General features: G+C 39.9%; 1 protein-coding gene across 1 annotated transcript in view; it reads left to right on the top strand.

The window, feature by feature from the left end:
* ADGRG6 (adhesion G protein-coupled receptor G6) overlaps positions 1-15,113 on the top strand; it is a 157,312-nt gene that overhangs the window by 74,651 nt on the left and 67,548 nt on the right. Inside the window, exons 3-4 of the mRNA XM_075864459.1 lie at positions 10,340-10,681; positions 12,434-13,054. Coding sequence (XP_075720574.1) covers positions 10,340-10,681; positions 12,434-13,054 — 963 coding nt within the window. The remainder of the gene's footprint in view (positions 1-10,339; positions 10,682-12,433; positions 13,055-15,113) is intronic.

The raw sequence follows: 15,113 nt of genomic DNA, 5'->3' as shown, positions 1-15,113 counted from the left end.
GTTTGCTCATTTATAAGCTGATCTTTGCCCTGATTACACAGGTTGCCCTGATTACACAGGGCAATTATCGGGAACGAGCGTTGATATGCACGCTCGTTTGCCCTGATTTTGATCATTTATCCCAGGAACAAAAAGAAATCGGGAAACTGTGTAAAAGATGTATTTACATTTTAGACATTTATAGCATTTCCGGTGAATATGCCATAAATGTCTAAGATGGGAATAAATGTCACTAAATGTCACTAGCTCATTGGCTAGCTGTAATATTGCTGTAACCTAGTGGTCTGGCGAGCAAACCTCCTGTGCCGCTGTCACTTCTTTTCCATACATGACCTTCATTGACATAAAACATGACACTGATTAAAACAAAATTTTTGAACCTAATGGTTTTTCAATTATTTTGATATTAACAGAAAGTAGAACCAAATTAGGGAAGTAAAACAGATCATCTTAGAACAAAACTTTGAATAAAATCACTGTTACTTATATTATGTTGGTAATGTGACACTGTACAGCTAAATTTGAGCAAACATTGGGATATACTGTAAAGGCTACGTACACCTTTTTAATTGAATAAAATGTTTTAAAAAAAAAAAATCTTTAAAGATACAGCAGCTAGGTCTCTTGTATATATTGTAGCATCCTGCTGTCAAAGCCAATTTCTTTGGGTCAGCTCCTGTGAAAGCTAGTCACACGCAGGATCCAACTAATAACGATTACATCTAAATTCATGAACCTTTGATAAAAAGTGTACATAGTCTTTAAGATAAATAATGTGAACGGGAGTTAAAACCAGTTCAAGAGAAAAATGGAGTGTATGCCCATATTAACCATAAGGCCAGGATCACACACAGAGTTTTGATGCAGTTTTTGGCTCAGTTTTTTTTAGCCAAAGGCAGAAGTGGATCCAAAAGGTAGGAAAGGCATAAGGAATAGACTGATGCATCTCCTTTCTTTTGTGTCCATTTCTGTGATTGGTTTAAAAAATTCTTTAGCTAAAAACTGCACCAAAAACTGCATTAAAACTTTGTGTGTTATTTTGGCCTCAGGAGTACAGCTGTCATCTTCCCAAGACAACCCTATTGATTGCTATAGTCAATGACTCAACTTTTCTTTTGATAAATATCCCTTATTGTATTACATACCTACTAACTTTCAAGTATCAGAAAGAGGGACAACCGATGCGGTGCGCTCAGTGCGTTGTAGCAATTTTTTTCTTATAAGCCACGCCTCTAATCCAACCCAATCCCCAACCCATACATACCCAGTTCAGCCCACACAGTATGATAATTGCATAGTGCCTCCCACACAGTATAATAACAAATAGCTGCCCCCACACAGTATAATGCCCTCTAGCTGCCAACATACAGTATAATGCCCCCATAGCTGCCACCATATAGTATCCTGCCCCATAGATGCACCCATACAGTATAAAGTCAACACAGATGCTCCCATGCAGTATAATGCCCATACAGATGCCTCTAATCCAACCCAATCCCCAACCCATACATACCCAGTTCAGCCCACACAGTATGATAATTGCATAGTGCCTCCCACACAGTATAATAACAAATAGCTGCCCCCACACAGTATAATGCCCTCTAGCTGCCAACATACAGTATAATGCCCCCATAGCTGCCACCATATAGTATCCTGCCCCATAGATGCACCCATACAGTATAAAGTCAACACAGATGCTCCCATGCAGTATAATGCCCATACAGATGCCCCTATTCAGTATAATGCCCAAACAAATTCCCCCATACAGCATAATGCCACCTTAGCTGCCCCTAGTGCCAGTGCCCTTGTAGATAGGGACACAGTGCCCATGTAGATAGTGCAAATGTACTTAGGGCCACAATGTCCACTGTAGGTAGTGCCCCTATATAGTGCCACAGTGTCCATGTAGATAGTGCCACTCCCCCTTGAAGATAGCACCACCCCCCTGTAGATAGCGCCATTGGGACTCCCACCAGGAGCGGAATCCCCAGCCAGAGCATAGGCCGGGGATTCTGCTCCTAGAGGTAAGCCCTGATGTCACTGTCAAAATATGGACAGTGACGTCAGTGGCTACTCCTTGAGCGGAATCCCCGTTGCCGACTCTGGCCGGGGATTCCGCTCCAGGTTGAGCCCCTGACGTCAATCTCCATATGTGGACAGTGACCTCAGGGGTTTCTTCTGGAAGTGGAATACCCAGCCAGATCATTGGCAACGGGGATTCCGCTTAAGGAGTAGCCAATAACCATCGGCTTCCTGCTTCAGAATTAGTTCAGAGCGGAGGAGCAGAGGGAGCTCCTCTGCTCGTCGAGGACTCCCCGGGCACAGTGCTACTTTAAGCATTTCGTCAGTGGCTACTCCTTGAGCGGAATCCTCATTGCCGACTTTTCCACCCCAGGAGGAGCCCCTGACGTCAATGTCCATATATGGACAGTGACCTCAGGGGTTTCCTCTAGGAGCGGAATCCCTGGCCAGATCATCGGCAACAGGGGTTCCGCCCAAGGAGTAGCCACTAATTCTGAAGCAAGGAACCGTCAGCTCCCTGCTTCAGAGTTAGTTCAGAGTGGAGGAGCAGAGGGAGCACCTCTGCCCGCTGAGGTCTCCCAGGTCACAGTACTGCTTTAAGCGCTGTGCTCGCGGAAGACCTTGAGGTTACTGTCGATATATATCCACATATATATCCTCTAGGAGCGGAATCCCCAGATCATTGGCAATGGGGATTCCGCTTAAGGAGTAGCCACTGACATCACTGTCCATATATGGACAGTAACGTCAAGGGCTTCCCCGAGCACAGCGCTTAAAGTAGCGATGTGCCGGGGGAGACCTCTGCGAGCGGAGGAGTTCCCTCTGCTCCTCCGTTCTGAATTAATTCTGAAGCAGGGAGCTGATGGTCCCCTGCTTCAGAAATGGGTTCAACTGTATATGCAACCAGAGAACTCAGATACAGTTGACAGCGTGACGTACCCCTGGCCGCCCGGGACAGCGCCTGGAATCCGGGACTGTCCCGCTGAATCCAGGATGGCTGGAAGGTTTGGTATCATGTTAGGGAGCTGACATTCTGATACTAGTAACCAGCACATACTGTACTGTATATCTCTTAAGTCACATCAGTACTTTAAAGGCTATGTACATCTTTAAAGCCTTTTTTTTTTTTTACTAAAATAATGTATTATAGTGTTTAATGCAACTGGAATTGTTTTTTATTAAAAACTATTTTTACTTTTTCTGATACAGCGTATATGTATCCTGGATACATAGAAGCTGTATCTTGCACAGAAACCCGAATCTGTCAGGTCAGCGGGCCTGACAGCTTCGGTGAGAGCGGTTGTCAGAGACAGGCAGGATCCAGCTGTTATCAATCACATCTAAGTTATTAAGATGTGTTCAATAACAGGTGGATCCTGTGTGACAGAAACATGCAGGACCTGCTCTCAGTCCCACTGGCCTGATGGATTCGGGTTTTAGCGCAAGATACAGCTTCTATGTATCCAGGATACATAGAAGCTGTATCTCAAAAAGTAAAACATTTTTTTTATAAAAAACAATCGCGAAGTTGCATTAAACACTATAATACATTGTTTTAGTTAAAAAAAAAAAAAGTTTTCAAAGGTGTACATAGCATTTAAGGGTTGATTTACACATGCTGTTTTAATAACATTTTTATACAGTTTTTTTACACCAAATCCAGGAGTTTCTTGCTTTGAGTAAAAAAAACCTGCTAAATAATGCACCAAAAACTGCACTAAAACGGCATGTGTGAATCTAGCCTAACATTTTTAATTGAGACATTACTGCAAGAGATAAATGGTGCCAACACGTTCACCCTCAGGGTAATATTGTTTTAACTTTTTAGTACCTTGTTTTCAACCAGAATGAAATTAAATTTTTGCATGACATTGCTGGCGGCTATTTTTTTACAGGATTACTCGGTTGGATAAGGAAAGCAAAGAATAATGTTTCTCATACTAGTTCAGGCGTTATATATGAAGGTCGCTAACATACTTCCTTCACAGATGAGTGTGATATAAATTCTCAGCTATGGTATAAGTGCTTTTTTAGGGTATGTGCACACACACTAATTACGTCCGTAATTAACGGACGTATTTCGGCCGCAAGTACCGGACCGAACACACTGCAGGGAGCCGGGCTCCTAGCATCATACTTATGTACGATGCTAGGAGTCCCCGCCTCTCCGTGGAACTACTGTCCCGTACTGAAAACATGATTACAGTACGGGACAGTTGTCCTGCAGCGAGGCAGGGACTCCTAGCATCGTACATAACTATGATGCTAGGAGCCCGGCTCCCTGCACTGTGTTCGGTCCGGTACTTGCGGCCGAAATACGTCCGTCAATTACGGACGTAATTAGTGTGTGTGCACATAGCCTTAGGGCTTGAAAATTACTCACAATATTAATCCAGTCAGCTCACTGAGGAACAAGAGGCACATAAATTCCTAATGAAATAACATTGTAAATTACTTGCAGTTTAATATTTACACGCTGAACCATATCTCTTGGGTAAGTATCAGAATCATCTCATACATATGGATCCCTAATATGATTCCCACAGCCATACTATCAATTCTATACAGAGGCAAATGTGAGAATATGTGAGAAAACATATTGTCATATTTCTACAGGAGAATAAGGGGCCTCTCACCAAGGCACATATAGTGGCATATGGAGACGTACTAAAGTGCTGTAGGAAATATAACACGTGCATGGAACATTTGAATGGGGCCTAAGACAGCAGCCTGTATTCTGTGGAAAAGCAGACAGGATTCCTAATGCATATTGATCAGTATTTTTGGGTACATGGCGAGCCCTCACTTACCCTAATGTAATAACTGATATTACAAAGTAACTTTTTGGAAACATATGGATACAGCTCAGTATGTCCCTGTCAGTTCTACTGGCTATGTTTTACTTACTTATTATATTGTATTCCTCTCTAACTAAAGTACTGCATGTTCACAGTAGACAGAAGACACTGTTGTTGTGCCAGAAAAAATATTTGCTTTAGTGTAACTCTATCTCCATGTGTTGATTCATATTGTGCTCTATGACATATTAAAAGTAACTCAAAAACACAAATGTATTAGGTGAAGCCATACTTAACATCACACTATATAGAAAATTATTGTATACAAATAGCTAACTTTCAGTCATTTTCAGAAAAAATTCTTGCAGCATTAACCATAAGGCCCTCGTTTTATTTTTTTATGATAGTAAAATTCCTGTGATCCATATTTGATAGGTACCAAATGTTTTGTACTATCGGTCAGTTATAGAAAAGTATAGAAAATGTAAGCGGTAAGGTTGAGAAAAGAAGTTCCCTTTTTAGTAATCGCTTTAGAAATCCGAGTCCTCTGCTTCTGGACTTGTAAGATTCCTGATTTTAGTCATTTAGTGGCGTTTTAGCGAAATTTCTGAACTATTGGACAAAATAGAAAACATGTAACCCTTATCTCATGTAAAGTTCATACCAGACAATGATACAAAATTCAAAGGTGGTAGGGGGATGTGTGGGCATGCTGCGCTATTGTTTCAGATAAAACCATGGACACCATGAGAGAAACTCGACAGAACCCATTCAAGCCAATGGATTGCGTCGGGCGCTGATGGTGTCCGTCATGCAACGGAACTGGCGCTTCCGGTATTTTCGTTGTTCTGCTCCTCTGATGAAGCAGAATGACAGAAACACTGAAGCAGTTGTGAACAGACCCTAATAGTTCAAATAACTTGTAGTTGATGATGTTCCAATGTCTACTAATTTTCAGAATGCAAACACCACACTGGTTATTTTCCTGATGATTCTCTTTGATTCTCTTTGTTTTCAGTCTTGCGTTTAGGCCAGCCCATTGGTTTGACAAATAACTTAAAGGCTTTTTCTAGTTTTTATCGATATAAGACTAGGGCACCACAGCAACTTTTGTATGGCTACAAGTTTTGGTAAAAACAGGGCATTACTGTGACTTTTTTGCACCTCCAATGTTTCCCATTGAAGGAAAAAGTTGCAGATGACTAGCGGTGACTGCAAAAATTGCCACCATGTAAGAATTTTTGTGATTGTCACACTACTTTTTGGTCTTAGGAAAACGTTGAGGTCACATATGACTTTTAGTAAAGCCACAATTTGACCATGAATATCAAGCAAAAGTCACCGATGAGCCTGTAGTTTAATGGTATCATGTAAAATTCTGCAATTTTCTAGGCAGAAAACATGTTTCAATACAGACAGAGTATTACTGACACATTGTTGCAAAGTTTCTGTGTATTCTGAGGTTTGCCAGGGCCTTACATCTTTTTAAGAGCCTTATGTCCTGTTCACACAGAGTTTTATGGTGCAGATTTTGATACTGAACTCCCCAAATCCCCTTCCATTTCAATGGGAGTCTGAGCGTTTTTTGTCCGCTCACGGTAAAAAAAAAAACAACATGACCTTTCTTGGGCATTTCTCACCTCAAAATCCCCTTTGAAATCAATGGGAGACGGCAAAAAAACATAAATTTAAAAACTGCGTGTGTCATCCTGGCCTTAAAAGCCATAAACACCTTTGGAAGCAAGATTTTTTATTTCTTTAAATAAATGTCTTATGAGTTTTTAAGCAACTTTTAAATTCACTTATATTATTATTTTTTTGTACTTTTTACGACATACCTTTTTTCTATTCGGTATACATAGAAGGTGTATCGTTTTCTCTCAGCCAAATCCATCAGTTTAGTTGAACTGACGGCTTGGCTGAGAGTGGGTCTGGTGTGGCTCTGATACACAGGATCCACCTAATATCGATTACATTAAAAGTCGAAACTTAGATGTGAGCAATATTAGGTGGGCCAACCAACAATGGTCTTGTAAACTGTACAATTTGTATGAATTTCACGGACAAGCCCCTAACCCTGGAATCTTGAGCGTGTTCTTAGATCCACAAAGAATATAACCCCATAGAAAACAGCACATTTTAAAGAAATAATCTGAGTAGCTTTGAATAATGATCAACTTTGTTATTGTCTAGATACTTCTGCAAGTTCTGATAGACTGGAGGCACACATTAAAGCTTTCTTAAAAAATGATCTTCTGATGTTTCATAGACTCATGAAAAAAGATCACATTGCTGTCCTTGGACCACCAACCTACTTTATTACCTAACTTTTTAAGAAAAGATCCATTCATGTCAACAACAATGTGTCAAAATGTCATTACCGATCATATATTTGATCAATGTTACACATACCAGAGGAAAATACTGTTTATTGTTTATCCAATAAAATATACCCTGAAGACGTCTGTTAGAATTTTACTAAAACCAGTTTTCCCAGCTGTGGCCCAGATTTATTTATTTCCATGGCAGAGATTTTCAGAACTTTCAGATTCTATAATTATTAATGTAATTTAATTTCAGACAAAATAATGCCAAGTCGCACAAAGTACTTTTTTTTTTTTTTTTTCATTTTTCCTCTACTGCTGGCTAACATTGTTTTAATGTGTTTTTTTTTTTTTCATGAACCATATGAACATGCTGTTATGTTTGTGAGCACTTTTGATCCTGTTTGGAAGGGAATCGTGTGTTGTCACATAATCAGAACATTCTGTGTAAATGCAATATGACTGCTGTTAGTTAGTACAGAGCTTTTAATATCTTGACAGACATTGTATTACAGCGCAATAGGAGTGAACAATGAAAGGTGTATCCAGCACTTGATATGTATTACAGCATAACTATTGCATTTCTATTACCCCATAATAAACTACTAGTTTGAGAACACATAGCAAATTTGATAATGGTTGTATGTTATGGAAAAACTTCTTTAAATTTTTTTATTTTGACTCTATTATGGGGAAATACCCTGGTCATGAATTTGGTAAAATATTATTGCTGTTTAATGGGTATTTCTAGAATTCACATTTGTCACCTGTCGATAGGTAATAAGCATCTGATCACTGAGACCCCACTGATTACTATAACGGGGGTCCCGAGCCCCCCGTTTCCCCTTACTGCACGACCACAGTAAGGAGAACTTGGAATGGAGATAAGCATGCGCAGTGCCGTTCCATTCAAAATCTATGGGACTCATGGAGTCAGTCTACTACTGCTGTTTGTGTCAGTCCCATAGACATTGAATGGAGCGGCGGGGCGCATGCTTGTCCTCCACTTCATTCAAGCTCCTCCTCATGATGGGAGGTGTAGTATGGAGGAATGGGTGCTTGGGACCCCCATTCTAGTGATCAGACGATCATACAGTTATAACCTATCCTGTGGTTAGGTGAGAAATGTAAATTCTGGGAATACCCCTTTAGAGCTGTTGACATTTCACTTGACCGTGGTAGCCAATTGCTTATCGCTTGGGTGAAGTTTCGCACACAGTGACTTGGCTGTCTTGGTCATGTGACATGTTGTTTAAAGGGACGGTGTTTCCAGAACAACAAACAGCTGTGGACTGTAGAGACAACAAGAAAAGAGAAGGATTGTAAAGTAAATATAATAGAACATTTGTTATCTTCTTTTATAGCTTATAAAACCCTTTCAATTCAACAACTTAAAGCAATTGTACAGGAATAGATAAACATGGCTGCTTTCTATAATTTCTTATTTACATTGCAAGATTTGATTATATTATAAATAAACCTTCATATTAAAAACCATGACCATTGAGCTTAGTAGACCTTATTACAGTACAAGCAGCGTTGGATTTTCGGAAAGACCTCACAAGCCTTGACTGAGGGTAGTTTAGTCCAAGGGGCATTCTGTACTTCACATATAATATTTTCTATTTTTAATACATTTAGCTATATGGACAATTTTTTCCTGTGACTTGATATATTAATAAGGAACGGTTGAAAGACTAATGGGTTTTAGTACAGTATGTACATTTTTAGTTTAAGGCCCCAGGACTTCTCTCCATTGAGCCCCATTGGCTATGTGCGACATACCATGAGTTCTTACCTAGGACAGTTTATAAACAAGAATATGCCTTCTAGTGATTTCCGCTAACGTCAACCTGTCTTTTTTTGTTCTTCTGTTTTTTTGTGAACATTGCTCACGAACCGGTTATGCCAGTTTTCTACATGGGATCAAATAAACCTAGAAATACAATTTTTATTGAAAGCCAAACTGTTGAATTAATTACAGCTTCTGTTGTGGAAAGGCACATACAATGCTTATGTAGGCACTGGGAAAGGGGCTCTCATCATGTGAAAGATAAATTTATTAATTTCATTTAAATTATGAAATTGAGAAATGTTATCATAAGGGCAGAAATCTCCCATATACCAACAGATCATCAAACCAGGTTAAATAAATAAATAAAAGGATGCGGTTCTTACCACTCTGAAAAGGTTGTGAAGGGGGCACGAATGAGGGTTTGGCATGTGAACTATTGTGTTATTTATATCTGGTTTTCCTTTGTCCTTATGAAGAATATTAAAAATGTATAAATATATATGGAGAATCCCGCATGTAGTCTATAGATTGTACACAAATTAGAATAGGAAATTATTATACACTCCCTTGTAATGGATTAAAACAAGACATTTCCAAAGCATCAATGTGAACGTCAAGGTGCTATATAAAGGATAGTGTGAAGGCAAATTAGCCTTTACCTGTTCTTAAATTAGCAGATAAACCACTATTAATAGCCAAGAAGATCTAATGGTCTACTGGGGAGTAGCATTGTTTGTTGTAGGGGTCATTGATACTGCATCCTACCATTGGTGATTGTCAGCACCATTAAAGGGGATTTCCCACGAGGGACATTTATGACATATCCCCAGGATATGTCATAAATGTCAGATAAATGTGGGTCCCACTTGTGGGACCCGGATCTATCTCTAGAATGGGACCCCTAAACCCCGTTCCAGGAGATACTTTTGACACATATTCTAAATGTATCCATGTGTCCTTTTGGCATCTGTCAGGCAGGTACACATCGGTATGCTTTTTTTTTGTTTGTTTTTACTGCATAGAAAAGCATAGTCTGTTGCACTTTCCTATTTAGTAGATCACCACAAATTATTTTTATTTTTTTAACATGGAGGCGTTTGTATTATGTATGTTTCTGTATGGCATACAGTGACATATGTCGGGCCGGCATATAAGACAAGAGATTTTCTTGGTGTATAAGCTGAATATAAAGAGAAAACGTGTTCTTAATGAGTAAAAATCTCTGAGTGCCGCTGTATAAAATCCAAAGCACACAGAGGTAGAGAATGGGTGTGCATGATGCCTTAGTTGTATAAAAGTAACACATCCATTTTGAGTATATCTGATTTATTTAATTTATGCCTGTGTTTCATACATGCGAACATACGTAACATATTTTATATCTTTTTTTTTCCCAACAGTATTATGTTGTGCCAATTGCAAATTAGTTCTAACTGCTCCCTCTGGATCCTTCACCTCGCCATGCTACCCCGAAATGTACCCCAACAGTCAGGATTGCAAATGGACAATACGTGCGCCAGTTGGATTTATTATACATGTTACTTTTGTGGACTTTGATGTTGAAGAAGCTCAGAACTGCATGTATGATTCACTCTCAATAAACAATGGTGAAACTGTTTCGAAATTTTGCGGAATTACAGCTAAAGGCCTCTCTTTTAATTCAACTGGAAATGTGATGATAATTACTTTTGTAAGTGACTTTAGCATCCAGAAAAAAGGTTTCTCAGTAACATATAATATTGGTAAGTTTGTATGTATTCATTTTATGAGTTTACTTTTTACTTTACTTCACCCATGATCACTCATCAAAAAGTATTCAAGGTGGCAAACTTTGGATTGAGCCCTAGCCAGGTCTTAAAGTAGTATTGCTATAATATCATTATTAAATGACAGATCCACTTAGATTAGGTTGTGCCTGCTTAGATTTTTTGACAAAGAGAAGGTACTGCACTGAGGTAGGAACACCTACATGTCAGGTCATATGTTATCTAACGGCCAGCAGTACAAGCTCCTATTCTTACAGTTTCCATTCATTTCAGCAGAAGGAGCTATCAGGCAAAAATAGCAAAAAAATATGCACTTTTGTGAAAAAAAAATATAAAATGATAACATATCATTTAATAGTGTAACCTGAAAGAAATATCTCTAAGGCCTCATGCCCACTTCAGTTTTTTTCGTCAGAGTGCTATCCGTTTTTTCAACTGATAGCACCGTAACACATTCATTTCAATGGGGCCATGCACACTTCCCTTGTTTTACCGGAAACATGCGGCCGTTCCGTCAAAAGTAGTGCAGGTACTACTCCTGCCCGTTTTTGATGAAACAGTCTCGGCCTTTTCATTGAATTTGGTCCGTGAAACAACGGACTCCACACGGAAGCCATCCATGTGTGGCCCGTGTTTGACGGAACTGTCATTAACGGCCGTACAACGGCCGACAGAAGTGTGCATGAGGCCTAAGGCCTCTTGCACTCGACCAAAGTGATTTTGTGTCCGCAAAACCACAGGACAGTTACGGTCCATTTGAATGCAAAAAACCTTCCATAGTGCATCCGTGTGTCATCAGTATGCATGGATACTTAAAAAAAAAAAAAAAGGAAGGCTGCAATTGGTCGCAATCCCCTATGTAGGTCGCATGATCTGCAAATAAGGAGAGTAAAATGATATGTCGCAAGTTTTTGCAGCCCAACGCGCATCCGTGTACATCACGGTCAAGTGCATAGGGCCCTATAAATTAATGGGTCAGTGTGCTATCAGCAAAATTACGGATAGCACACAGACAAAAAAACACGGTCATGTGCCTGAGGCCTAAGAATTTTGTATAAATGCACTTTAATTTTTCCATGTACTTTTACCTGTGCGTAAAAAGGATCATTATCTTTCAATTAATACAAAACATATTTAAAACCATACAAATACACAAGACAGCTAAACTAGGTAGTTACGACATTCTCTAAAGGGTACATAGAATATACAACTTGCAAAAACAAGGCCTCATATTGATGCGTGATAAAAAATAATAATATACAAATTAATAATTCTAGTGGAAAAAATAATAAAATGGTGTGTTTCTTAAGACAAATATTGGCCTTGTCCTTAAAAGGGTTGTAAGTTAGGACCAGCTGATCGCCACGGGTCTGGGAACTGAAATACTAAGTTATCAGCTGTTATATCCGGAAATGGCCGCTGCAGGAGAATTGTGGTATTACATGGCAATCTATGCAGTAGCTCCTCTCCAACAGAACGAAGCCTCTCCGACTTTGACGTCCATATTCCATACGAGGGCAAAAGCACTAGCTGGGGTTGTCTTAATGGGGCAATTCCTTTAAGGAGTCAAGATTACCTTCTAAGTATTCAAATTGTTAGACTATTTTATGATGAACAAATTAGATGTCTGTGGTTTAGTATCATAAACAGTTTATTTTGCTGATTCATAAATGTGATGTAAATACGCTTCATGTTTTTGGAATTAATTACCATTTTCTTCTTTCACAGTGGCAGTGTCGTTAAGAAACCAAAAAGTCACTATTCCACAAAACGAAAGTTCAGGTCTTGTTTCAATATCATCCAAAGTTTTTGTTCCCCCTCTTTCACAACTAACTGTGTGCTTTGAGGCTACCAAAACCAACAACAGCAAAGAGAATTGGAGAGTTTTTTCTTACAAAAGCTCGAGCACAGACCTCCTAAGCTTTGGAAAGGATGCTCATGGACATGTGTTGTCTGTCTTGGGTGTTCCATGCATTCTTGATCCTGCCCTGCTTTCATATGGTAGTAAAGAATTCTTTACAGACTCTTTTCAACAGCTGTGTATTATCTGGAATAATCGTTCAGAACAAGTATATGTGAGCACAAAAAATAACTACCAGGCTGTTTCCTGTCCAGACGCAAAAGACCTTACCATTCCAGGTAATGGGAATTTAACACTGGGCGCCTACAATTCTGGAACTGAGCCACTACAAGGGGATATTTACAATTTCCGTCTCTGGGACATTGCAATGGATTCAAGTGCTCTTGCAAACCTCAGCTGTGAAGTAAAGGGAAATATAATAAATTGGGAAAATGACTTTTGGAACATCCCATCATGGGCAAGGAAAGCAGAAAGCAACCTTAGTTGTGGTGAGTATGGTTTCCCAAAAGTTCTGTCATTTTTTTCCCCTCTGGTATCATTTAGGCTATTGTTTGCCTGTAAGAACATATAACTCATGTGTCTCTTATTGACAACATATGTTGGAATGTTGAAATTGCAATGAGGAGAGACAAGGAAGCTATTAATGTGTAAGATGTTCTAGTTTATTTACCAATTTCTCTGTTGCATTAAAATGAAGTGACACAATACAGTAATATTGGAATTTGTTAGATTCAGTGGGCCTGCTCCTGCAGCAGTGTAAATTATTTACAGACACATTTCCTAAATTGCATGTCACATAAAGCTTACCTTTTGGGTTATTAGAAATCATACTTTGTCAAGTTCAATCTTTCTTCAATCTAGTTTTTTGGTCCAGGCAGGGGCATGGCTTTAGGGGGTGCAGAGGTTGCAGCCAACCGGTACCTGAGAAGGCCCAATGGCTGCTCTACCACATGAGAAGATACCAGTATTATAACATGACATTCAGAGGCATTCAGAGGCCCCTGTTACAGACTTTGCATTAAGGCAGAGGAGTGTCGCACAGCGGCAGATAACGGGCGGGGTCTGCCGCTGTGCGACACTCCTCTACCGAGTTCTCCCCGTGATTACGTCATTGATGCACTTTGACCCTGATCACATTGGCTAAAATATTGGTGTCTGTACTGTAATTTACATGGCCTGAGGAAGATGCCGGTGCGGCATTGAAACGCGTAGCCTGAATTGTTCAATAAACTTCATCATCTTATATCATCCGACTTTCATTGAGTAGCAGCGCCGCACTTATTCCCGTTTTTCCTGAGCTATTAATTATCTTTTGGCTATAAGAAGAACCGCAACCATAAGTGATACGGAGCCTAAAGAAGGGCTGCATAGAACAATAATGTCTGAGATTCTAATGGTAAAGATACATTTAAGACATCGGAAATAAAGCGTATAATAAACTGACAAAATGTCTTCATCTTATCGCATAACCACATACAATGAAACAAATGTGCTCTTGGCAAATTAAATTTAGAACGTGCAATCAGACGCTCAGGAGCACCTGGATGAGAGGGAAATTAAACCCATATATCGCCCTATGTATAAAGCGAAAATGAAATTCCCATCATTGTCCTTTAACTACAGCCTTTTTGACCTTTACAGACCATTTCAAAATGTTTGTGAGACTTCCTCATAGCTCAATATAGTACACCAACCCTGAAAAGCTGTATGTGAGATGGGTTCTAAGATTAAGTTCTTAATCCGTTTACAGAGGGAAGGAATTGATCCTAGACCAAATTGGTTAGGCCTCATCTCAAAAGAAGTGTCTCTCAATTGGCTTAAAGAGGCTCTGTCACCAGATTTTGCAACCCCTATCTGCTATTGCAGCAGATAGGCGCTGCAATGTAGATTACAGTAACGTTTTTATTTTTAAAAAAACGAGCATTTTTGGCCAAGTTATGACCATTTTTGTATTTATGCAAATGAGGCTTGCAAAAGTACAACTAGGCGTGTTGAAAAGTAAAAGTACAACTGGGCGTGTATTATGTGCGTACATCGGGCCGTTTTTACTTCTTTTACTAGCTGGGCGTTCTGACGAGAAGTATCATCCACTTCTCTTCAGAACGCCCAGCTTCTGGCAGATCACGCTGTGACGTCACTTCCCCAGGTCCTGCATCGTGTCAGACGAGCGAGGACACATCGGCACCAGAGGCTACAGTTGATTCTGCAGCAGCATCGGCGTTTGCAGGTAAGTACCTACATCGACTTACCTGCAAACGCCGATGCTGCTGCAGAATCATCTGTAGCCTCTGGTGCCGATGTGTCCTCGCTCGTCTGACACGATGCAGGACCTGGGGAAGTGACGTCACAGCGTGATCTGCCAGAAGCTGGGCGTTCTGAAGAGAAGTGGATGATACTTCTCGTCAGAACGCCCAGCTAGTGAAAGAAGTAAAAACGCCCCGATGTACGCACATAATACACGCCCAGTTGTACTTTTACTTTTCAACACGCCCAGTTGTACTTTTGCAAGCCTCATTTGCATAAATACAAAAATGGTCATAACTTGGC

The sequence above is a fragment of the Rhinoderma darwinii genome, chromosome 4 (assembly GCF_050947455.1).
Source record: "Rhinoderma darwinii isolate aRhiDar2 chromosome 4, aRhiDar2.hap1, whole genome shotgun sequence".
Classification (NCBI taxonomy): domain Eukaryota; kingdom Metazoa; phylum Chordata; class Amphibia; order Anura; family Rhinodermatidae; genus Rhinoderma; species Rhinoderma darwinii.
Note: the sequence above shows the minus strand (reverse complement) of the source record. Positions and strands in the feature narration are given on the sequence as shown.